At 40.0% G+C, this 27,095-nt stretch overlaps 1 protein-coding gene across 2 annotated transcripts in view; it reads right to left on the bottom strand.

The window, feature by feature from the left end:
- Positions 1–374: 374 nt before the first annotated feature.
- Positions 375–27,095, bottom strand: part of batf3 (basic leucine zipper transcription factor, ATF-like 3) — a 33,655-nt gene continuing 6,934 nt past the window's right edge. The window contains exons 3-4 of one of the 2 annotated variants that reach the window (XR_006312521.1): positions 9,760–10,286; positions 375–1,073 (exon numbers count right to left, since the gene is read on the bottom strand). Coding sequence is in view for 1 of the 2 variants with exons in the window: in XM_043695864.1 (XP_043551799.1) it covers positions 10,074–10,286 (213 nt within the window). In the remaining variant the exon portion in view is untranslated. Of the gene's footprint in view, positions 1,074–8,188; positions 10,287–27,095 lie in introns of those variants that run through there. The other variant, XM_043695864.1, reaches the window with a different exon arrangement.

Below are 27,095 nucleotides of genomic sequence, written 5' to 3'. Positions count from 1 at the left end.
TAACCCTCATTCTTCTAAACTTCAGAGATTACAGGTCAAATTCACTCAGCCAATCCCAATAGAATGACTCTCTCATTTAAGGAAACCTGTCTGGTCTGCTTAAGGTAAGTAGATCCCTTTAGTATGGCGATCAAAACTGCACACAGTACAACAGGTGTAATCTCACCTAAGTCTTCTACAATTGGAGTGAGACATCCATATTCTTCTAGTCTCAGCCTCTTGCAGTAAATGATGACTCTACACTTCCTGATAATTAACCAATTCTCCATCCAAGTTAATATCTTATCCCAACTCCATAAGTTCTTATGTTGCTTATCTGCCTTTTGTGTAGTACTTCATCAAATTCTCTTTAGAAATTACATAAATCACAGCAACTGGTTTACTTTGTTTTATTAATGGAATACATATTTCATTCATCATTTTAAATTTTGTTTTCCACTATTCATTTATTACCATATCTTTTAGTCTATATATCAAACCAACTATAACCAGCTCTCACACCTTCTAATTATTATTAAGTTTATCTTTCTCATCTTGGACTTCAGCATTTCACCCTCAAACATTCACCAGTCATTTGAACCAATTTTTCCATTTTCTTTAATTTGCAAAATCTTTGTGATTGTATGTGAGTGACCGAATGCTTTGGGGAGGTTGAAATAAAAGGAAAAAGGGGAGATTTTAACTTGTCTAACTCTCTGTCACCAGATGGACTACTCGTCAGGTTAGCATTCATTAACATTAAGATCGATTGTATATACTACATGACTACTGATCATCTGTCCTTAAAGGAGAATATGTGTGTTCATTATTCAAAACAAATACATAATAGAAAATCAATAATTAAAGGAACATCAAAAAATCCATGGACATTCAATATTTGTAACATACAACGATATTCAAAGATTAAATCATTACTTGCTTTCACAAATCATGAAAGAACATACAGAAGAAACTAGATTATCCAAACGACATGGGCGAGGAGTATCTTGTTGGATAATCAAATGTTCGGATAATCAAGTGCTGGATAACACAGTTTAACCAAGCATCGGGACCTTGAGATCTTGCCGGATAATCTGAAATTCAGATAATGGAGTGCCAGATAATTGAGGTTCCTCTGTATAACAGTCTTCATATATATCATGGATAAACATTTAGGCCCTGAAATGTCATCATATGAATACCTAACAGTTCATCTGAATTTTCTCTTGCTCCAATGTTAATGGATGCAAGTACCAACTATTATGACACGGCAGTGAACCCTTCTGTTAATTAAACAAAACGCCCAGAAAAGCTCACCTTGCCTCGTAATCTGTTAAAAGTATGAGTGACAGAGAACTCCCAAATTTCACTATTTAAAGAAAATAATATCATTTTAGTCCTTTAACTCTAAAAGGGAACATTAAACAACTATTCACAACTCTAAGCCCCCCTTTCTCTCAACTGCTTATTATTTGCCTCCAACTCTATAACAAGATATATATGCTCCTATAAAAGCAATTGCTAATTGAATAAAGATTTGCACACCTGTTGTCTATCACTGTGCCTTACACCTGCACATGCACAACATGGGTACTGGGGAAAATATAAGTACTACCACACTTAGGCAGTATTGTGGGGGTTAAAATAAAACACTTACTAAAATTACACCACCATAATTTCAAAACCTTACAACAGCCGTCATCGTCAGTGTCTCTCCTCTTCCAATCGAAGATTTCCTTGGGTTGTCTTCTTTCTTTAACTGCGAGGTTTTTTTTATATGAAAAGGTAGCTTTTCATATAAGAATGTTTGGGTCTGTCGCGATGGCAGTTACTATGTCTGACTTTCAAAATCCCTGTCTTTTTTTATCCCCTCAACATCAGATCATGTCATTGGTTCGATGTTGGCAAAACAGTAAATTCAAACTCAATTGAATTATAGTATCCTGGGGCATAATTTGATTGGTTAGATTCGAATTGTTGTCAAAACAGCAGCCAACTCTGATCTATTTCAATTTTCCAGTATACTTTGAGACTTTTAGTTAGTATATAATAGATGCTCGTAAGCGCTCAGTGTAACACTGCTTTCACTCTCTTAAAGATGCAGTACATGCCTTCAGCTTCACAACTTTCTCCTTAAGAAAAAAAAATGAACCATCATAATGAAAAGATGGCTTCATATTTTTTCCTAATTCTTAATTCCATTACAATGAAATGTATATAGGACATTAATCTAAATTCATATATATATTAAATTGCAGAAATTAATAACATTAGAATCTGTTCAATCTTGTCTATACTGTATCCATTAAATCCGCAATAACATATCTGCTATCACACATGTACAATTTGTACATTAACAGTGTGTAACACAAGACTCCAATGAAATAGTCTCATTTTTGTCTTTAAATCATTCCAAGAATGTAAGAGGATCCATGTACACAACTGGGTCCATGTATACAACTGTCTCTGACACATTGTTTGTCACATAAACATTAAAATGTTCTAAGTTCAGTACCAAACTCAATCATTCCTTTCTGATGGTATTTTCTCTGGTGGATGTTCAGTTTCTTTGTAAAGTAGCCAATTGGCCGTTCAATTCCATTATCATCTTCCTATAGCAGTCTAGCTCCAACTCTTATATCGCTAGCATCAATTGCAACTTTGAAAGGTTTCAAAAAGTTTGATGTAGCTAAAACTGGTGCTGTGGTTAATACTGCTTTTAAATTCTCAAATGCCCCCGGTCATTTTTATGACCAATGACATTTTGTGTTCTTCTTCAGCAAATCCATTAGCGATACCACCATGTTGCTGATATTTAGAACAAACTTCCGGTAGAATCCGCTTAGTCCCAAAAAGCGAAGCACCTCTTCCTCTGAGGTTGGTCATGGAAATTCCTCGATTGGCTTTGTTTTGGCGTTCCTTGAGGTCAACCTTCCATGACTGATGTTATGTCCCAAGAACATCACCTCTGCCTTCACAAAATCTGTATCCTTTAACTTTATTACCAGTTTTGCTTCTTGTAGTCATTCAAAGAGCTCTGCCAACTGTACCAGGTGATCTTTCCATGACTCACTAAAGATCACTACATCATCAGATAAACTGCATTATTTGTTAACCTAGCCACAACTCTGTTCATGAATGTGACTAGTACGTTCTTCATTCCAAAAGGCAGCACATTAAGTTGATATAGCCCATTTGGGGTTACAAACCCAGAAATTTCTTTTACTTTCTCTGATAAAGGTACGTGCCAATAACCATACAGTATGTCCAACTTCCTCTATACAGTGCGCCAATCTGGGTATTGGGTACGAGTGCAATTTTGTTACAGTGTTGACCTTCCGATAGTCCACACAAAATCATCGAGTCCCATCAGGTTTGGGAACTAACACGATCAGTGAACTCCACTCACCTTGATTGAGTTAGATGATATAGTCATTGAACATCGCATCCACTTCTTTCTGGACCTGTGTGGCTTTGAAAGGATTAAGTTTGTAGAGGTGTTGTTTTATCGGAACAGCATTCCCTACTTCCACCTCATGCACAATAGTATTAGTCTTCCCCATCTTATTCCTGCATAAGTCCTCATACTGCTGCAACAAACCTTTCAACTTGGTTCTTTGCTCCTAAGACAGCTAGTTCACTAACCTATCCTCTCAAGGACATCCTCATTGTTTAATGTATTTTGAGGTACAACAAACTTCACATCTGGACTTGATTCCCCGCTCTGCGGGGCAGTAACTAATACCTGTTTCTCCAGTTCCCTGTTTCTATTATAAGGTTTCAACATATTCACATGACATACCCAATATAGTGTTTTTCTATCCAACATCTTTACTAGGTAGTTTACTTGACAACTTTTTCTTAATTGGATAGGCACCACTAAACTTGGTTTTGAAGGGATCTCCTACCACTGGCAACAATATTAGCATGTCATCCTCACATGAAAATATCTGAATTTCAGAGTTTTTATCTGCCACCTGCTTCATTCTATGCTGTGACCTCTTCAGGTGCTGTTTGGCTAACATGTCTACCCCATTTAATCGCTCCCTCACCTCAGATACATAATCCAAATGTGAGAATCTTGGACTTCGGTCCTGTCAATTTCTCTTTAATTAATTTCAAAGACCTTCTCACTTCATGTCTGAATATTAACTCAAAGGGAGTAAACTGACTAGATTCATTTGGGGCATCTCTAATGGCAAACAACACAAATGGGATGCCTTTATCCCAATCATTCAGGCAATCCTGACAGTATGCTCTTAACATACTGTCTGATACCACCTTTCCAAAGCTCCCTTAGATTCAGGATGGTACGGACTTGACTTAAAGTACTGTAAGCCTATCCATGACTTCCTTAAAACAGCCTAGCCATAAAATTAGACCCTTGGTCTGACTGAATCTCTCTGGATAGCCCATACCGCGTGAAAGAAAGCTACTAACTGCTCTACTACCCTTTTTGCCTTAATACTCTGTAATGGAATTGCCTTTGAAAATCTGATAGACATATCCATTATGGTTAGCAAGTACTGGTTCCCACTTCTAGGGAGGGGACCTATATAATCAATCATAACCCACATGAAAGGTTCTTCAAATGTAGGAATTGGCAACAAATGTAGGCATTGCTACTGCCTGTAGCTTACCTACCATTTGGCATGTATGACATGGTCAGCAAGGTTTAACTACATCCTTGTGCAGTCAAAGTCAATCAAAATGTTTTTGTACCCGAGTCTGAGTCTTCCTTACACCTAGGTGCCCTCCTACAGGTAGTTACCATGCTACCCGTAACACTTCCTGTCTGTATGCCTCTGGCAACACAATCTGGTGCACTTCCACCTATTTCTCCTTTGCACTAACCTGCTGTGGTCTCCATTTTCGTTTTAGGATTCTATCTTTAAGATAATAATCCACAGGAATATATTCTGACTCCTTTTCTGAGTATGTGTATATCTTTTATTGTCTTGTCTTTCTGTTGCAAGTCAATTAGCCTTTCAGGACTAAACACTTCTGTCTGACTCTTTGCCTGTTCAGGCTTTTTCCTGCACTATTACATCAAGTTAGTATCCACTAACTGAACCTCAACTCCTTCATGTTTCTCTTTAGTTTTTGTTTCATGCTGTGACTCATGATAATGGGATCTTGTTACCACATGGTCTGGAAAGATTCTGGGTAGTTTTCTTTTAACTCCTCAGTTTCTTGGTCTTCCTTTGACTTCTCCACAACAAAGGCATCACTCCCACCTTGGATCCTGCTAAATCATTCCCAAAAACAAACTGGATTCCTGTAAGTGACTGTCAATCACTCCGACTGTTACTTCCCCAGTCTTGAGTTGGCACTCCAACTTGATCTAACATAGGGAAACACTAAATATCTGTCCAACTAACCCACAAATTACCACTCTCTTGGGTAACAGATCAGAAAGAGTGCAAATATGTTCATCTCTTACTATTACAGACTAATAAGATCCTGTATCTCTCAAAATTATAACTTCTTTCCTGGCTCCCCCTGTTCTTTCTGAGTAAACTTTACCCACAGAGGCAAATTGTTTTTAGAGATCAGGCAATAACTCCATACCCAGCCCCTGCCTAAGCTGTGCACTCACCTGCAGCTCTTCGAATTTTCTTGGGGTTTCCTTTACTACTTTCACTAATACCACTGGCTTACCTCTTTTACCACATCTTTTACCACAGCACCTTTCTTTAACGACCAGCATGGTGATTTTACATGTACCACCTTCTGGCAATGAAAACACCTTTTCCCAGTGCCTTTCTTAAACTACTGGCACAGTAATTTTCTGTGTCCCACTCCATTACAATGAAAACACTGGAGGCCTTTCACCTCTTTTCCACCCTCTTGAGCTTGTTATCCTGTGGTAAACAATTACCAGAGTGTTCTACTCTTTGTTTTGTAGTGTAGGACCTCCCCTTCTCCCAATTTCTATCCCTTACAGGATGAAATTCTTGCCTGAAGCTAAACTTCACCTTATGCACCAACGCATATTCATCTGCCATCTCTGCTGCTCTTCTCACTTCTTCAATTTTGTTCATTCACAAATTCTTATCATCTCTGGAAGTGCATTTTTAAACTCCTCCAGCAGAGTAATCTCTCTTACAGCCTCATAGGTCTTATCTATTTTTAAGGCCTGCACGCAGTTATCAAAATTACTATGTTTAATTCTTTTAAACTCAACATAAGTCGGACCTGGTTCCTTCTTTATGTTCCTAAACTGCTGTCTATATGCTTCTGGTACCAATTCATAAGCACCCAAAATAGCTTGCTTGACATCTTCATAATCTCTTGATCCCTCATCTGACAGCGCTGCAAATACCTCACTGGCTCTGCCTACCAGCTTAGTTTGAACTAGCATTACCCACAAGTTCTATGATGACTTCATCTGCCTAGCCAATCTTTTCTAGTGAAATAAAGAAGGCTTCAACATTTTTCTCATCAAAATGCTGCAATATGTTAACATATTTGTATATATCAATACCATCGCTCTTCATCTCCATCCTGTTAACTTGACTTTCCTGACTAATTTGCAACTTCTAAAGTTCAAATTCTCTCTCCCTTTCTCTTTTTTCTTTTTCTTTCTCTCTTCTCTCACTGCTCTTCTTCCTTTTTCTTTATCCTCTAATTGCATTTGCCTCATTTGTAATTTAAGTTTTTCTAACTCTACTGCACTTGCCTGCTTCTCTGACACACAAGCGTTTGACTAAATCCCTTACAATTTCAACTTTACTTCTATCCCTGGTTAGACCCAATTCTAACCTATTTGCTAATTCTAAAGTATGGCCTTCTTCTGTCTCTCTAAACTTTCTTTGCAAATTTGGGAATCATCTTCAAACTCCAGAACCTCTTTAGCAATTTTAAGATCCAATTCTTTAACTTTTAATTTAATCAACCACAAGTAACTGAAATTAAACAAATTGTCTCACCTATGTTTTATTTAAAGATCTAGGACACTAATTGGCAAGTGTTTAAATTTGCAGGGATCTTTCATACCCCAAATCTATTTCAATCTGTCCATATGTCAGACTGGATTTGTCTAAGCCTGTCCAAATCCCCGACCCAAACCCCCAAACTGTTACAACACGGCGGTAACCCCTTCTGCTAATTAAACCAAGGAAAGCTCACCTCACCTCGTAATTTGTTAAAGTATGAGTGACAGAGAACACCACAAATTCCACTATTTAAAGAAAGTAATATCAATTTATTCCTTAACTCTAAAAGTGAATATTAAACAACTCACAACTCGAAGCCCCCCTTTCTCTTAACTGATTATCTGCCTCCAACTGTATAACAATATACTGTTCCAATAAAAACACTTATTAAAATTACATCAACTTAATTTCAAAACCATACAGTGGCTGTTGTTATTGGTGTCTCTTCTTCCAGCTGAAGATCTCCCCTTCTTTTATTGTCAATTTTTTTTTATATATGAAAAGGTATCTTTGATAGACTGTGTTTGGGTCTGTCTTGATGGCAGTTACTCTGTCTGACTTTCAAAATGCCTATCTTTTTTATCCCCTCAACATCGGATCATCTCATTGGTTGGCAAAACAAAGATGTTGTGAAACTTGAAAGGGTTCAGAAAAGATTTACAAGGATGTTGCTAGGGTTGGAGGATCTGAGCTACAGGGAGAGGCTGAACAGGCTGGGGCTGTTTTCCATGGAGCGTCGGAGGCTGAGGGGTGACCTTAAATTATGAGGGGCATGGATAGAATAAATAGGCAAAGTCTTTTCCCTGGGGTTGGGGAGTCCAGAACTAGAGGGTGGTATGTGAATGGAATGAGCTGCCAGAGGATGTGGTGGAGGCTAGTACAATTGCAACATTTAAAAGGCATTTGGATGGGTATATGAATAGGAAGGGTTTGGAGTGATATGGGCTGGGTGCTGGCAGGTGAGACTAGACTGGGTTGGGATATCTGGTTGGCATGGACGGGTTGGACCGAAGGGTCTGTTTCCATGCGGTACATCTCTATGACTCTATGACAATTGGCTTTAGTATCTGGGACATAATTTAAACCAATTGGCTAGATTCAAATTGTTGTCAAAACAGCAACCAACTCAGGTATCTATTTCACAGCTAAATGTTACATATTTTCAATTTTTTAGTACACTTTGAGATTGCTAGTTAGTCATATGACAGGTGCTTGTAAACTCTTAGTGCAACACAGCATTCACACTCTCTTAAAAGGTACAGTACCTGCCTTCAACTTCATAACACTATTCACGGTATTTAACAGACAGAAACATTCAATGACTATTAGGTGCTCAAATGATAATACCCAAAATGTTTCAGAGGAACCAGTGTGTAAAGTCATAGTATAAAGGTCAGTTATAACATCAGGGCTACATTTCATGAAATAATGGTTTCTAGCTGCAAGTCAATGAGTGTATAATCCATTCAAATCACCAAGTAAACCACTCTCAGATTCTGTCTTTTTTATGCAAGGATAGCACAGGATCACAGTAGCATGCCCTGCATGGTCTCTGACATGTGCTTTGGACATGACAAGCAAGGGAAAATGGGCACCCACATTCTGGGCTGGGACTTGTATGTCCTACTGGAAGGGGTAGTGCACAGCCCTCTTCCATTGGGACCAGCAGAGGAAGCCACAATAGCACACCATTCCAGACTGCTCTGGGTTGCAGCCTGGGTCAGTGCAGTCTCAGCCATCTGGTGAATGGCCCAGCTTTGTAGGAAGGTGCTTCTCCACACAGTGAGTATCAGTGATACCAGCTTCTCTTTTGTACCACATATTCACTCTATCCCTGTACCCATGCCTATCAAGGCTCTGCTACTCTCAAGTACCTGCAACATCTTCTCTCATCCGCTTACTTTCAACCACTCCAATCTCTGAAAGCAATAGCTCTCTGCTCCCTCCCCGAAGCTTGCCACCTGCTTTCATTTCCATTAATGGATCTCCACAATCATCTCTCTCGCTCTCAATCCAGGAAGACAAAAGTCATCAGTAGGATAGAGATAGTCAAGGTGGGTGACCCGCCTGACATTTGGCTCCTCACTTATTACACCCTGATGGCCCCCAATGGTTGACCGACCCTGTCCAAGCCAGTGGACTGATATCAAAGGCTGCCCTTGACTTATTGTTCTGGGATCCCTGAGATAAAGCTACCACTCTTATCTTAACTGAGGATTGCTGACTTCCATGACAATTTTCCTGACATTGTGTCTGTACTAAATGGCAAAGCAATACAGCAACACTATAAGCCTGGTATCGCTGGCGGAGGGAACACGGTGCAAAAAGGGAAGGCAAAGCAGTGCAAGACAGGGATATTAAGAGCATTCAGAGAGGCTCAGATTGAGTGATCACTGTAACAGGAAGCAAACAGGCTGGAGCTACAGCCTGGCCCAGTCCATGAGCTGGGTGCATTTCCCTGAATGTACAATGTCCTTGCAGCAGCATTGAAGTGACAGATGCCAGTGCAGCCTGAGGTGCAGTAATGATGTGCTGAAGAGTCTTGTAAGTGGATTGGAGATGTGCCATTAGGAGTCCTAGAGACTGGCACATATTGGATGTCAATGTCTGTGAATATGGTGAGCATAGAATGTGCCCTGAGATGTTGCTGCCAAATAGCAAGCTGAAGTTGTCATATACCCTCTCTGATGTCCTTAGCAAAATACATTGAAAAAAACGAGGCATCAAGTATTTAGTTAAGATAGGAATCTGAATATTGATGAGGTGAATTGTGACATAATAAGGCATTTAACAACTCCATTAATTAGCAATGCAGTGGCATCTAGTGAAAAACTTGCCACACCTCTCTGGAGCTGGATAAAAGAATGAGTTGCTTGCAATATAATTTTCGTCCTTTCCAACTTCTTGTCAGATTCTTCCACAAGTCTCACCATACTCCATGTTGTTTATATCCTTATAAGTTTGTCTGTGTCTTTAGACTTGACATTACAGTGCACAGGATCACAGCAGCATCATGTAGTTCATAATATGGTCCAACATCTCATAAATAATGTCCTCACAACTCTGCATCAAAAAAAAACAATCAAACACATTCAACATTTGACAATGTATCAGAATCTTCCGTGATAAAATAAAATCTTGCAATTTCAGTGCCATTTAAGAGACTTCGCTTTGACTACGACGTGGTAAACAGCTGGCGAGTCCATCAGAGTGAGGCCGAGGCATTGTGACAAAGTTCATGGCACACTGTATCAGCGGGCAAATGCGTTCATGATCTTTCAACACTTCTGATAAATGTTTCACTTCTTCACTAAGTTTCCTTATTTCCCTTTTTAAAGCAGTATTTTCCTGTTCCAATCTTTCATATTCCTGTTAAAAGAGAAACACATCTTAAATAGGGAGAACTCAAAAGAAAGGGTAAACTCAAGTATATTTATCATTAAACTTAATTTCGACAAGACTGTCTGAGAACTCTCTCTCTTCCAGCAACTTTGATGGAATCCCAAATGAAATGGTTAGCTACGATCAAACATATATACCTTTCATGCAATTGGTTTGCAAGTGTAGTGCTAAAGGTGTGCAATATTTGACAGAAATCTGAGGAGACAGAAATTATAAGATCATAACCATTAGCTAATTAGCAGCAGCTAATCATTAAGTTTCACTGATGCAAACGGAGAAAAAAAACGAAATGTAGAGAGAGACAACAATGAAGGGCAGGCAGTGGGGGATGGGGTAGCTAAACTAAAAGGGGAACAGATAAAAATAGTAAAATAAGTAGTTTCACAGGACAGAACCTTCCCCAATTTCTGAGTTATATTTTTTGAATCCACACTTATGAAAAAAAAGGCTGCTGATTTGCTCAAACTCAAAATTTCCTGAGCCTTTCCAATTGACCCCAAATGTAACTCTGGTGAACACTCCTTGGAAAGGCTCAGGAATGTCAAGACCTGAATATTGAAGGAGGTAAAGCCAGAACTCTCTGTGCTGTGGACTCTATCTTCTCTGACCCATAATGGAGCCAGTTGAGAAGCCAAGATGTTCGGTCACGTGACGAACACCTCCCTTTAGAAAGACAAATGAGGGCAGTGGGGTAGAGGATGTCAATCTGAGCAGGGAAAAAACTGCATCCCAGAAGGTAGTATAGTATTAGTCCCTTTAACAGGGAGCAACAAATGCAATTTTGGAATTGCTACCTAGACCACCCCAAATCTCCACTTCTAAATATCTGGCAGATTCTAGCTACACCAGATAAGCAGGTGGACATAGCATTTGGGGTACCCACAAGTCCATGTTAATAAGGGTGCCCTTTCATTGACTACAAACTCCAGAACAAACAACACTGGAGAAAATTGATGGCGCAATCCTGGCATAACCACCAGGAATGGAGCCCACAAACTTTCAGTCAGTACTTCCTTGGAGATTAGTTGATAATGAGATATGGTTTGAAAGCTTCACTAAACTTTCTAGATGCTCATTTTAGTGGCAAGTGAGACCAAATGCCCACGCTAGCAGGATGTGCAGAAATGGAATCCTATTTCAGATACTCATCCATTTTTCATGTCTTGTATCAGGTTAATACTACAGACACCTGTTAACTGTACTGTCCAACAAAGACATAAAACTACTGTTATTTAATCAAACCTAATACACAGAGGAAAAAAGAAAAAAACTTACATTTTTATAGCCATAAAACCTAAAGGCAAAAGCAGGCCATTCAGCCCATCAAGTCTGCTCTAACGTTCAATGAGATCATGGTGGATTTGATAATCCTCAACTCCACCTTCTTGCCTTTTCCCCATTACCCTAGTTTCCCTTACTGATTAAAAATCTATCTATCTGAACATACTTAATGTCCCAGACTCTACATCACTCTGAACAATTCCACAGATTCACAACCCTCTGAAAGAAGAAATTCCTCTACATCTGTTTTAAATCAGTGACCCCTTATTCTGGGACTATGCTCTTGAGTCCTAGACTCTCCCACAAGGGGAGACTCCTACATTTAGCCTGTCCCACGTTGCTTAAAATGTTGCACATTTCAAGCAGGTCATCTCTCATTCTTTTATATTTCAACAAGTACAAACCCATTATAACTCAAGCTCTTCCCCATACCTAGAATCAGCCCAGTGAACTTTCTTTCCATTCCCTTCAATGCTGCATATGTTGCTGAGGAGACGACTTGCCTAATGTAATACTAACATTTGCCCTTCTGGGAAAAACTACAATCAGGGTCATAGTTTAAAAATAAGGGATCTCTCATTGAAGATGGAGATGTGGAGATGTTTTATTCCTCAAGGGGTTAAGTCTTGTAGAATTCTACTCCCCAGACAGCAGTGGAGGCAGGGTCAGTGAAATAGGCAGCAAAATCCTTGGGATGTGTTTTTGACAATAGGACTGAAAGTGAAGAGGTTACCTGCTCCTAGAAAATAGGTAGCCAATTTCCATTACTAAAAGTCCAGTTGGTGGTCATTTTACATTGATATCAGAAAACGGAGACGACCAGTTAAATCAATGCATTCCCCCACTCAGTGAGGGAACAGAGGTGATGGACCATTGTTAGAATCCTTGCTGATTTTTCATTATTTTTATTTTATCAATTTTGAATTGAGCTGGAAATGACTTGTGGACTTTGAGACAGCTTTTGGTAAAAGGGAAAAAACACACCATACAAGCTTTGTTTGTTTGTGAGGCCAAGTCCGTTTGCTTACTGTAGGCTAAGCCTTGAATTAAAACATTGTAACAGATACAGCGACTCCAGGAAGAGCAAAGAATTTAAACAGATAGCCAAAATTATTAATGAGGTCGGTAACTGGAATTTGGTTCCAGCCAGTCTGGAAGAGACCCTTTGTTCAAGCTGATATTGAATGGAACTGAGGTTTCATGAAAAGCTAATCTATCAGGGCAGAGCCAGAATTAAAGCGGTTTTATTGAACCATGCTTTCTGAGAGATGGTTTTGAGCAGCTGAATATGTGAAAGCTCCCTGCCAAAGCTGTTACACCAGTTTTTGGAAACCCACAGAGCAGAAAATTGAGTTAGAGATATTGTGGCCATCGCCTGGGTGAACGGAGATGACCCTGATCACCATTTCAGTTAAAAGATAGCCAAGGAGGCCACATTTACCTCTATAAAATACTGTTTTACATTTTTTTTTCCAACTCCTCCAAAACTTCCACTAGATGCTTTAACTCTTTATTCAGCTATGATTCCTTCTCAACACCAAAAAGTAGTTCAGAGAACAGAGAACCTCAAAACAGACATTATTATAGAGTCACAGATTCACGCAACATGGAAACAGACCCTGTGGTCCAACTCGTCCATGCTGGCCATGTTTTCCAGACTAAAGCAGTCCCACCAGCCTGCATTTGGCCCATATCCTTCTAAACCTTTCCAATTCATGTACCGAGCCAAACGTCATTTAAATACTGTAGCTGTGCCAGCATCTACCACTTCCTCTGACATTCCACATACAAACCGCCCTCTATGTGAAAAGGTTGCCCCTCGGGTCCCTTTTAAGTTTTTCTCCTCTCACCTTGAAAATATGCCCCTTTGTTTTGAACTCACCCACTCTAGTGAAAAGACCTCTGCTATTCATTTTATCTATGCCTTTCATGAGTTTATAAACCTCTATAATGCCAATCTCCTACACTCCTGTGAAATAAGCCCCAGCCTATACATCCCATCGTTATGATGCAAATCCTCTAGTTTTGGCAACATCCTGGTAAATCTTCACTGAACCCTCTGCAGTTTAATAATATCTTCCTATAATAGGGCAACCAGAACAGAATGGTACCCCAAAAGTGGCCTCACCAATGTCCTGTATAACCTCAATATGACGTCCCAACTCCAATTCTAAAATGATCTGAGCAATGAAGGCAAGTGTGTTAAAAGCCTTCTTAACCACCCTATGATGCAACTTTCAAAGAACCAGGTACCTGAACCCCTAGTTGTCTCTGTTCTACAACACTACCCAGGACCTACCATTATTTATACAAGTTCTGCCCTTGTTTGTTGTACCAAAATACAATATCTCACATTTATCCAACTTAAACTCCATCTGCCACTCCTCAGCCCATTTGCCCAATTTCTTTTTTAAGATTACCTACAGTGTGGAAACAGGCCCTTTGGCCCAAGTCCACACCGACCTTCCGAAAAAAAGATCTCTCTGTAATCTTAGATAACCTTCTTCACTCTCCACTATATCACTAATTTTGACGTTAACTGCAAACTTACTAACCATGCCTCCTATATTCTCATCCAAATCATTTATATAAATTACAAGAGTGGTCCCAGCACCAATCCGTGCGGAACATCGCTGGTCACAGATCTCAATCCCGAAAAACAACCCTCACCCTCTGTCTCCTACCATAAAGTCAATTTTGTATTCAATCGGCAAGCTCTTCCTAAATCCAAAGTGATCTAACTTCACTAATTAATCTATTATGTGGAACCTTGTCAAAGGCTTTATTAAAGTCCAAGTAAACAATATTTATATCTCTGCCCTCAATCTTTTTGGTTACATGCTCAAAAAACTCAATCAAGTTTGTGAGACATGATTTCCCACGGACAAATCCATTTTGACTATCCCTAATCAGTGCTTGCCTCTCCAAATGCACGTAAATCCCCTCTAGGAATCCCGTGCTACAACTTTACCACCACTGATGTCAGACTCACAGGTCTACAGTTCCTAGGCTTCTCCTTACAGCCTCTTAAATAAAGGCACATCATTAACCACCCTCCAGATTCCAGACTCTTCAAGAGATTCACTTGATCCCAGCTGCCTATACCTAATATATGATCCTTCTTATTCTTGAATAGAGCCTCAATATCTTTACTCATACATTGTCCCTTACTCCTAGTAGCCTTACCCTTCAATTTAACAGGAACATAACGCCTCTGAAATCTCATTATTTCACTTTTAAAAGCCTCCCACTTGACAGTCATCCTTTTCGCTGTGAACAGTCTACGCCAATCAATTCTTCTATCTGTGCCCTATAACAATTCCTCTTGAACACTGACAAACCCTGCTTAATATATAATTCATTCTTGGTGCCCAAGATCTGGCTGCCACCTATTTTCTTCTGAGAGGCTATCCCCCGAATAGAACCCAAAACAGTATATCTGTTTGAGAAAGAAATAACCACAGGAGACTCCTGAACTACCTTCTTACCTCTCCTGACAGTCAGCCATCTATCTCACGGAATCTGCAATGTAACCACCTCTCTAAAACGATTAACCATCACACTTTGTGTCTCCTGCATGCTCCTCAGTGACTCTAATTGCCTCTCCAGCCAATCCAAGCAGTTTGAAATGAGATGGATCCAAAAACACCTCCTGCAGACACAGCATCCAGGGACGGTCAACTGTTCTCTAATCTTCCAGTTCTGACAGGAGGAACACAACATGCCATGGACTGCCATAATTCCCCGTTAAAATTTGCTCACTTAGATTTGACTGAAAAGACCCCACTTTTCTCAAATCAGTGTGTCAACAGCAATTAGTCTACAAACACTAATGTAGGGAGAACTTAAAAACTATATCGTATAGGATAAGGCCTAAAAGAAGTTCTAAAAAGAACTTCTCCTCAATAAAAAACTACTCTTCCCTTACCACAGATTTTAAATTTAAAACGTGCAAAAGAGAAAAAAAAACACTTAGCTGAAATTCCCAGCAAATGAAAAATAGTTCTGTGCAACAGTAAAAGCATTCTCTCTCTAGTGCTGTCAACACCTAGACAAACACATGGACAGGTCTCTCCAACAAATTCTGTGTAATCCAATTTCTCCGCCCTCACTTTTTTTTTCTTTTGGACTATAAAAGTTACAAGAAAAATTTTAAATGAAAAATTTTCTCCTGCTCTAGAAAAACCAGAGGGGAAAATCCCAAGGAAAACCTCCAACTCAGGAGCAGCTGCAAGATCCACACTACTCTCCTTCTACAATTTTTTAAATTGCTTGTTCATTATTCTGTTCCCCACCCCCTTGTTACATTCACAATTGTTTTGATCTCACTACAAAATTGATAAAGGGAAAAAGAATGTGTGAAAACCGACAAGAAACACATTGCAAATCTTTCCACAGATACATGAAAAGGAAGAGAGTAGTGAAAATAAACAGGTCCTTTCAGTAAAAACAGCAGAGTTTAGAACGAACTAGTAAATGACAAAGCCATTTTACAAATACTTGGTATCTTTCTTTGCAGTACTAGCCACAAGAAACTTTCTGGAAACAGTCTGAATCTAAGAAGCTAGCATGAGTCAGAAATTGGTATTCATGAGAAAAAAAAGATACTGGAAAAATTAAAGGCACAAAAAGTCATCAAATCTCCAAGATATAATGGCTTTCCTCCTCAAGTTTTCAAAGATGTAAGTGCAGAGGTAACACCTGTATTAAATTGATTTTACAGAATTTCCTATGATTCTGCAATGGTACAAAAGAAAGGTAGCAAAGCTAATCCCACTATTTAAGGAGGAGGAGACAAAACAGGAGATTAATTAAAAGCTAGTTAGTAGGAGAGAAAATGCTAGGTTCTATTATTAGAGACTGAGGTGGAATTGTATCCTCCTTTGTGTGGTGTGGGAAATGATGGGAAAGGTAGGAAAATACAGTGAGAATGAACATGATGTTGAGAATCATTTTTTCAATTTTCCCCTAAAGCTTTAAATGATAACTTCAGAATCTCACTATGGAGCAGCAACTACCTTATTTGCAAGCATTTGCATCCTATTGTTATAAATAAGGTGAATTGAGCTAACAAATATAGGGAATGCGGGACAAACTCAGCAGACATGGCAGCATATGTTGAGAGAGAAAACCACAGAAACTGCCCCACCTTCTGAGTTTCTCCAACATTCTCTGTGTTTCTCTTTCAGACTTCTAGTATTGACAGTACTTCAGTTTTGCACTTCATTTAATTGCCACTTTTCAATTCTTCACCCCTTCCCTCAGAAACTAGATGACACAAATTCCTGATTAATTCTTAGGTACAGAGGTAACTTGGTACACTAGTGCACGAGTCACAAAATGTTAGTATGCAGGTGGGATGCCTTTCTTCATGACAAGAAAAACTAAATATAAAATGAAGGGTGTTATGTTTCCATTACATTGGTGAAACGATAGCTTGAATACTATGTGCTGATTTGACCCCTTATTTAATGTAGCAAGTAAAGAAGTTGGAAACAGTTCAAAGGAGGTTTAAGGGATTGATTTCTGGAATGAGTAGGTTGTTTTGTAAGGACAGAGTAGACAGGCTTGGCTGTTGTGGATGTTTCCTTTTGTGGGTGAATTCACAATCAGGGGCACTGTTTTAAAATTGAGAGTTTCCTTTTCGGACAGAGAGGAGGAGAATTTGTTTTTCTCTCAGAAAGTTCTGCAACTTTGGAACTGCCGTAGAGGGTGTGGAAGAGGAGTACTTTAACAATTTTTTAAGGCAGATGTAGATAAATCCTTGTTAGGCAACAGAATCAAAAGGTTATCAGGGCAGACGGGGATATTGAATTTGAAAAACAAACATATCAGCCATGCTCTTATTAAATAGCAGAGCAAGTTTCAGGGGTCCACTGGTCTATTTCTGCTCTTCTTCTGCTCTTCTTCCTTATGTTTCATATGACATGCGAGTCAGAGCGGGTACTTGGCAGGTGCAACCCGCCAACTGTTTGTCCTGGCCATCATTCAAATGCGTCTTCACCACAACATTCCCGCATGGTCACCAGCTTCCTCGCTATCCTTCAACCACACAATTCCGTGGTGGCAAACCACCAGCCTCAAATCGTCATTATACTACTCTTGGACTAATATAATCACCACTTCAGCCCTTCAACAGTTTAGTTAGGACTTCAGGGATACCCGTGACTTGCATGCTTCTGCCAAGTTGCTTTGCGTGCAGGAACACAATCTTTATAGGATGTATCGTATGACTCTCCTTTTGATCATTCCATCATTGGTAATCCAATCTCAAGTTTGCAATAGACTGAAACATTGCCATGAAATCACCGAGCATTGTCTAGGATAGTAATAATCTACAAGAGGCAGTGTTTTTATACCTTTTCCTCAGCGACCACTGAGCTATGAGAGAAAATGGAGAGGTGAGCTGCCTATTGAATATCTCCCAGCCTTGAATGGCAGCGTGCTCCCTCAAAAGGCTGATACATAGAATAAAATGCATCATTCCTTCCAAAAATGTATGGAATCATCAGTGATTCTATAGTTTCCCTCACAAGGTGGGTGTAAGTGCAGAATGATGCCTGCTGGCCATACCTTACCATAATCTCTCTGTGCTATATTTTGCCTCGGTGTTGTCCACATTAAAGTGCAACGCCTTGACTATAGTCATCAATGTCATGGTTCCCTGGCATCAGAGGCTATTTATAGTCAAGGAGTCGATTACTCGAGAGAGATGAGCAATGCTATTCCTTGGTATGTCTCACAACCAGTTTTGACAGCAAAGAAGACATTAGAGCAGGTATTTTAGAAGTGTAATGAGGATATATTTACAAAGGTGAAAGGTTTTTGTTTGAGTGTAAGAACAGGAACTTGGTGGCTTTTCATGTTTTCCATTCCTTGATCCAAAAGCTGTTGCTTGTGATTGTTGCTCTGTATGGGATGCGGAGTTGGAAAGTGGATTGAACAAATCATTATGGAGTGGTAACTATTATACGGAATGGATATGAATGGTTTCAACTGGCTTGTGGGTTTTTGTCAGACAGCAGAGGTGTGGGAAGTGACGATTACAATGTCAAAAATACAGGAGTGGGGTGTTTTGTAGAAGGTTCCAGTTATGATGCACGTTGCTATTGCCTGGTTAAGGGCCTCAATTGGCAATGGCATAACAAGGATATCCATGAGCCTACCCTTGGTAGGAGTTAGAGTAGCAGGGTCCCCACCTGCCACCCATCTGACCAAGTAAATGCCACCTTCATTTCAAATTTGCATTAAATTCTGCCTATTAGCTCTGTTTCTCTCTCTCTATAGATGCTGTTAGACTTGCCAGAATATTTCCAGCATTTTGTTTTCATTTTGGGCTTCCAGGATCAGCAGTATTGTTGAATCATCTGCAATCTTTTATATTGCTGTACAGCAACTCATTGCAATTAGGGGCTGTAAATTGTTAATTTGGTTTTCTACTGCAGGATTAACATAATTTCCTTGAAAAGCTTCACTTTCTAATTGAGAGAAGCAAGTAGTAATGAATATTCAAGTTAGTGTACCTAGTCTCGGATGATGGGGAACCTCACTCACTGGTAAATTGCAAAAACCACAAGCAGTACTGACAATGGGTGTGACTTCCTGCTGCAAGTGTGTAAGACAAGCACTCAAACTTGCCCCAAATGTCAAAATCTAATCAATAACATAACCAGGATCTCAAAACTAGAAAAGCATTTAGCATTGGACTAATTATTTCATGCAGCATGTTTTACAATCTAAGTTTTCGTTTATTGGTAAGTAAGCTTTGTGTTGCTGTGCTGACTTATTTTTTGTAAAATACAAGTTGAATTTATTCATTCATTTCATTTTGCACCATTATGTCAGTGAAATATTTTTACCACATTGTCTAAACTGGATTTAAACCCAAATTTTATACCTAGCTCACTCACTAACATATCAAAAATATATAATTCACATGCCTCTCCATAGCACTGAAAATATACGGCCCAGTTGGTTACTAATCAAGGATCTTACCCACTAGTGACCCTCGACTAGAATAGGTTGTTGGGAAGCAGGAGCCCATGGCACTATTGCCATATCAGGGGTGACTTTCTGCCTCAGAAGGACACAGAATACAGCACTGGTGGCCAGGTGTCAGCCACAGCACCACTACACACTCACTAAGGCTGAGAAACTAGCCCAGTTATCACAATGCATAATTAACCTGATAACATCACAGAAAGTGTTAAATGTATTGCTGATTGGCTGTGTCTCTCAGGTAGAGTCCACATTTGTACAATACCAGTACCTTGCTTGATCAATTCAGCAGGTAACTCTTAAAGGCCAGGTGTATTCTGAATTGGCAGTTTACAGAAAATTCAAGCAGGAAATACAGTGAATTATGATTCAATAACGCAGAAAATATCATCCAAGGTGTTGTGAGGCTGTCCTGAACTCCCTGGTGACAGAGAAGCAGAAAAATCCTCTGGCGCTAAGAGGTCAAGAGGCCAGGTAGATAGACTCGTTAACAGGACAATGGGAGCAGATTGCCATGATCAATGTCAGGAGTCTAGCCCTAAGGTGGATGTAATGTTGCAAGGTCAATCACACAAATGCCCATGGTTAATGACTTCATCTTCAAATATCAAATCCTACAATTGTACCATTAGCTTCACAAGCTGGTCAATTCACAACACTCCAAGACTCATTTTTCAATGATGATAATTCAAAAGTAACTTTTAAACTTTTGCCTCACCCGTACAGTACAAGCCACTGACCTCCAACATAGCTTACATGGATGACCAAGTTAGCAACCATGTCAACACATCATCCAATAAGACATTCACTCATTGACTTCTCCCTCACCTGTAGGACAGGTAATGTGATGGTTTACCACCCAAGCTTGTGCATTTTTAATTTCGGATACACAAGAATGGTAACCTGGTCAGGAAGTGATGGAAGAGAAAGATCAAGCAACATCAGTACAGAGAAAATTCTTCAGATTTCAGGTCAATGATCCTTTATTAGAACTCTGTTTCTCTTAGATGCTGCCTGGCCTGCTGAGTTTTACCCGAATTGTCTGCATTTGAGGTTTCCAGCATCTGTGGTATTTAGCTTTTGTATTAATGAAGGTAGAGCATCCTCACTTGCTCTCACTCTCAGCCACTAGCTTAAATATTGCAAATATTGAAAAGGATAGCTCAGATATCCACATATAATGAGGTAATAGGGTATGATTGGGTTAAAGTCAGAAAGTGTGGCACTGTAAAAGTATAGCAGGTCAGGCAGCAGTCAAAGAACAGAAGAGTCAACGGTTCGGGCATAAGCCCTTCATCAGTAATGTGGAAGGGGAAGGGGGTTGAGAAATAAATAGGGGGTGGAGGGTGGGGCTGTGGAAAGTAGCTGGGAAGACCAAAACTACTGAAGTCGATATTGATGCTGTGTGGTTGAAGAATCCCAAGGTGGAAGATGAGGCATTCTTCCTCCAGTAATTGGGTGGCTTAGATTGGGATAAAGCCAAGGCAAGTCATAAAAGGTAACTTAGATACCAGACTGGCAGACAACATATATTCTGTTTCAGAGAATTCAGACAAGAAGGTAGGTGAAACACCCTACAGAAAGATGCTAACAGGAAGGCACACAACAACGCTTGGTACATTGGCAAGTGCATTACAATTGGGTATAGTAGCATAGTAAGTATGTTGCTAAACTAGTAATCCAGAGGCCTAGACGACTATTCCAAACCTTACCACTACAAATGGTGATTTAAATATAAATATAATTAAACTTAGGATCAGCAATGGTGGCTACCAGATGGTGTTTGGGTACTTAGGGATAGGAGTAGGTCTTTTAACCCTTTGAGAAAGAAAAACAGATCATCTGCAATTTAACTCCATATATCTGGCTTTGCCACACATCTTTTAGTATCTTGGCTACTAAAAGTCCATCCATTGTTACAACCAGTCCCAGGGCAAGGTTCCCCAATTTGTTATGGCTTCAGAGGTGAAACCCCGGATTGTTAAGCTCCCAACTGAGGAGGGGCGAACTTGGTCTCCTTTTACCAACTGTCTGCTAAGTTGGCCGCAACAAGTTTAATTTTAAAAGGTTCCTTTCCCTTGTGGATGTCTTTCTCCCAGACCAAAGGAATTTAGGATTTCACATGATCCAATTTAACCAGGTTTTCTTCACCAAACAGAAGAGATTGTTCTGAAGAAGGGTCACTGGACTGAAAGTACTAATTGTTTTCATTCCACAGATGCTTGTTGCTGAGTTCCTCCAGCAATTTCTGTTTTTGCTTGAGAACAGAGTTTATTAGTTACTAAACGCAAGAAGAAATAGTGATGCAATATACATATTATGAGTAATAAATAATCCCAAAGAAAAAGATAAAAGCTTAAAACTATATGAGTTACCCTCAAAGTCACTCATGATGACTAGATAGAAGAACATTGAGGCATTACAACAGTTTGTTAACAGAAGCATTGGCATTGGTAGTTAAATAGTCAAATTGGGTGGTGAAGGTGACGTTTGCATGCTTGCCTTTATTGGTCAGTGCAATGGGTATTGGAGTTGGGACATCATGTTGACGCTGTAAAGGACATTGGTTAGACCACTTTTGGGATACTGTGTAGAGTTCTGGTCTCCAAACTGTAGGAAAGATTTTGTTCAACTTGAAAGGGTTCAGCAAAGATTTACAAGGATGTTGCTGGGACTGGAGAGCTTGAGATGGCAAATAGGAAGATAGGGAGAAGCTAAATAGGCTGGGGCGTTTTGCCTTGGAGCACTGGAGGCAGATGCGTGACCCTATAGATATTTATCAAATCATGAGAGGCATAGATAAGGTGAATAGCCAAGGTCTTTTTCCCCCAGAGTAGGGGAGACAAAAACCGGAGGGTAAGGGTTTAAGGTGAGAGGGAAAAGATTTAAAAGGGACCTAAGTGGCAACTTTATCATGCATAGGATAGTGCATGTATGGAACAAGCTGCCAAATGGAGGTGCTGGAAGCTGGTACAATTACAACATTTAAAAGGCATCTGGATGGGTACATGAATAGGAAGGGTTTAGAGGGATATGAGCCAAATGCTATCAAGCAGGACTAGGTCAGTTTAGGATATCTGCTCTGCTCAAATGAGTTGGAGCGTAGGGTCTGGTTCCATGCTGTATAACTGTGACTATAAATTCAAGCTTCTTGGTTTGCATGTCAATTGAAATTCTCTGGTGCCCGTGACAGTGGCTGGCTAGCAACACTCAGTCAGAGAGTGTCTACTCTCCTTTTATACCTGAGGTGCAGGGGTGTTTAATGGCTGTCTCAAAGTTGTGATTTTCATAGCACACAAATCCACACTAGGATGCCAAGCTACTAACACAAATTAGTTAACCCACATTTTTTACACCCTATTTTCTGTATATCCCTGGAAAGGTAAAGCATAAACCTGCTCTGAAGGAAATGACTCCTCACTGAGAGGGGCGTGAGCAGTCATCCTAATGTTCTCTTTTTTTTCATCTTTTTAAGTTTTCCTGAATCTGTACACATGTAACATTCCAGAATTTCTCTCCAGGTAGCCACCGGATTTATATGCAAAGTTATCTTCGCTCTATCAGTTCCACTTTAAAAAAAAAATTGGAATGAAAGTTTAAAATATCCATAGGCGACCTGAGGTTGTGATCAGTGGTCATGACATTGTCCAAGTTTGAAAATTAGAAACTAATGTGGCAAGGATTACCTTCTGCAGCAGAGAGAGCTCCAAATTGCCAATGAATGAAGAATTATTTCCTAATTTGACTCCTCAACTGTCTGGCTCTAAAATTTTAATTGTACACCTCAATTTAAGAAAGACATAAAGGCTTTTGAGAAAATGCAAAAATGAATTATGAAAATGGTCCCAGGGATGAGGGACTTTAGACACATGGCTAGAATGGAGAAGGTGGGGCTGTTCTCCTTTGTGAAGGAAAGATTAACAGGATATTTGATAGAGGTTTTGGAAAATAAGGAGTTGGGACAGAGTGGCTAACATAAAGATGCCAGGTCAGACAATGTGTTGTTAACTGGGAAAATCAGGTTGGTAGCAGATCTCAAGGAAGGAAGTTGTGGAATGTCTACAACATGTTTTTTGGAGCAGTGTGGTAGAGTCCACTAGGGAACTGGCAATTCTGGATGTGGTAACGTTTAATGAGGCAGACTTAATTAGGGAGCCGAAAGTGAAGGAACCCCTTGGGGGCAGTGACCGCAATATGATAGAATTCACCCTGCAGTTTGAGAGGGAGGAGCTAAGAATCAGATGGAATGGTATTACAATTGAGTAAAGGCAATAGCAAAGACATGAGGGAGGAGCCAGAGTTGATTGGAAGGGGAGCCTAGTAGGGAAAATGGTGGAGGAGCAATGGCAGGGGTTTCGGGGGGTAATTTGGGAGCTCAGCAGAAATTCATCCCAAGAAGGAAGATACAATGTGAAGATGATTATTGGGAAGCCTTTAACAACCAGCAGAAGATAATTTTAAAAAGCAATAAAGGGAGGGATAAAATATGAAATATGGGAGTAAGCTAGCTAGTAATATAAAAGGTTGCACAAGTTTTTAGTTTTTATCTAAATGGAAAGAGAGAGGCAAAAATGGACACTGGAAAATGTCATGTAAAATGGAAAACATAATGGAAAATGCAAATAGTTAATTGGGAACAAAGAAATGCCAGAGGAACTAGGTACCAGTGGAAGATACCAGCAACATACCAGGACTTCAAGAGAATCAGGGGGTGGAAGAGAATGCAGTTGCCATTACTGCTGAAAGGTCTGAAGGTGGGTGAATCACTAGGACTAGATGGACTACTCCTTCAGAGGTCTTAAAAGATATAGTTGAGGAGGTTGTAGAGGCATTGGTGGTGACCTTTCAGGAATCATTGGAGTAGGACTAGAAAATAGCTAATGTAACATCCATGTTTAAAAAGTGAAGGAGGCAGAAGACAGGAAATTATAGACTGGTTGCCTGACTTTAGTCCTCAGTAAGAATTTACAGTCTATTATTAAGAATAAGATTGTGGAATACTTGGAAGTAGATGGTCAAAAAAAAAGAGCTGCATCAGCATGGCTTTGTCAAGGTAAAGTTTTGTCTGACAAATCTGTTAGAATTCTTTGAAGAGGTAACAATCAAGTTAGACAAAGGAGAGCTAGAGAATATGACCTATTGGATTTCCAGAAGGCCTTTAACAAGGTTCTATATAGGAGGCTGCTAAACAAAATAAAAGCCTATGGTATTAGGGGCGAGGTACTGCCATGGATAGAGGATTGGCTGACTGGCAGAAGTCAGAGCATAGGGTTAAAGGTTTTTTTTCAGGATGGCTGCCAGTGGAGACTAGTGGAGTCTTGCAGGGGTCAGTGTTGGGATTAGTAAGGGGAACAAAGATTATAGGGAGAAGGCAGAAAAACATGGTTGAGAAACATATCAGCTATGATTGAAAAGCAGAGCAGAGCCGGTCCAGTGGGTTGAATGCCCTAATTCAGTTCCTATGTCTTATGGCTAGGGAGATCTGTTCTTATTGGCAGAAGGGTTGAGAACCAGAGGACATCAATTTAAAAAAACTGATTAAGTTACTGATTAAGAAGTAAAAACGGTGGCATAAGAAAATATCATTCTGTGCAGTGAGTGGCAAGGATCAGGAATGCATTGCCTGATTGTGTAATGTAGGTGGATTCTAACTTTTAAAACTTGCACTGAATTTGTAGGTGTAGAAAAAAAAATGCTAGTCTATGGGGAAAGGGTGGTTCTGCTGCAGAGATCCAGTATAGAGATCGGGGTGAAATTACAGCGCTTAATTATGCTTTGATTCTATGCTTCTAGTTAGCATAGTAGCTGCCCTCTAATTTGTCCTTGCAGCTTAAATGTACATGGCCAAGTGGATTGTGGCCAGGACACCGGCCACTGACCTGCATGAGACTGCATGTTGCATTTGCTTGCAAACCAGCTGGAAGTTGAGGGAGTGAAATCCATTCAATGCATGTTACAGTTGACATATGGCACCCACGAAGCAGTATGCATGGAGTCAATGATGTTTTGTACCATAGGGAAGCCTGTAATCCTCATGTAGCTATGTGCTTGTTCTACCTTCTTCTATCTGGCAAAAAAGTGAAAGGTGTTAAGATCTGTTGCAATACAGAGCCTCAGTGACCACCCCTAGGTAACAGTGGAAAACAAATTGAGAGATATTATGAATGTTGCAAGATCCAGTCTGGAGATACTCAAATTTGTAAACATTCACAGCGACGGTCACATTCACAGTTTATCAGTCACCCATGTGGGACCTCATCAACAGTGGAAATTCAGATAAATTTACACTGGCCATAGCATCTTCTCCCTGTCCTGAGGTTGCATTTTGACTTCTGCGGTGAGGACATCCATGCAACTGACCCTTTAACTGCTTTCTAATCACCCTGTCCATGCCCCTTATAATACTATACACCTTAAGTCACTTCCCCACTCAGCCTTCTCTGTTCCAAAGAAAACAACCCAAGCTTATTCAGCCTCTCCTCATAGTTAACCTGCTTCATTCCACACAACATCCTGCTAAATCTGCTGAGATAAATTTATCTCTCCAACCTTCAGGCTCTCTGCCTGTATTCCTGATGAAGGGCATTTGCCCAAAACGTCAATTTTACTGCTCCTCGGATGCTGCCTCTGAACTGCTGTGCTTTTCCAGCACCACTCTAATCCAGACCCTTACAGAGAGTTAGGCAGGAATTTAAAAAGGAGGTCCTCAAGGGTAGTAATATCTGGATTACTCCCAGTGCTATGAGCTAGTGAAGGTAGGAATAGGAGGATAGAGCAGATGAATGCATGGCTGAAGAGCTGGTGTATGGGAGAAGGATTCACATTTTTGGATCATTGGAATCTCTTTTGGGGTAGAAGTGACCTGTACAAGAAGGACGGATTGCACCTAAATTGGAAGGGGACTAATGTACTGGTAGGGAAATTTGCTCGAACTGCTTGGAAGGATTTAAACTAGTAAGGTGTGGGGGTGGGAGCCAGGGAGATAGTGAGGAAAGAGATTGATCTGAGACGGGTACAGCTGAGAACAGAAGTGAGTCAAACAGTCAGGGCAGGCAGGGACAAGGTAGGACTAATAAAATAAACTACATTTATTTCAATGCAAGGGGCCTAACAGGGAAGGCAGATGAACTCAGGGCATGGTTAGGAACATGGGACTGGGATATCATAGTAATTACAGAAACATGGCTCAGGGATGGGCAGGACTGGCAGCTTCATGTTCCAGGATACAAATGCTACAGGAAGGATAGAAAGGGAGGCAAGAGAGGAGGGGGAGTGGCATTTTTGATAAGGGATACCATTACAGCTGTGCTGAGGGAGGATATTTCCGGAAATACATCCAGGGATGTTATCTGGGTGGAACTGAGAAATAAGAAAGGGATGATCACCTGATTGGGATTGTATTATAGACCCCCTAATAGTCAGAGGGAAATTGAGAAACAAACTTGTAAGGAGATCTCAGCTATCTGTAAGAATAATAGGTTGGTTATGGTAGAGGAT

This window comes from Chiloscyllium plagiosum, chromosome 9 (genome assembly GCF_004010195.1).
Source record: "Chiloscyllium plagiosum isolate BGI_BamShark_2017 chromosome 9, ASM401019v2, whole genome shotgun sequence".
NCBI lineage: Eukaryota > Metazoa > Chordata > Chondrichthyes > Orectolobiformes > Hemiscylliidae > Chiloscyllium > Chiloscyllium plagiosum.
The sequence above is the reverse complement of the archived record's forward strand: the minus strand, read 5'-3'. Positions and strand labels throughout refer to the sequence as shown.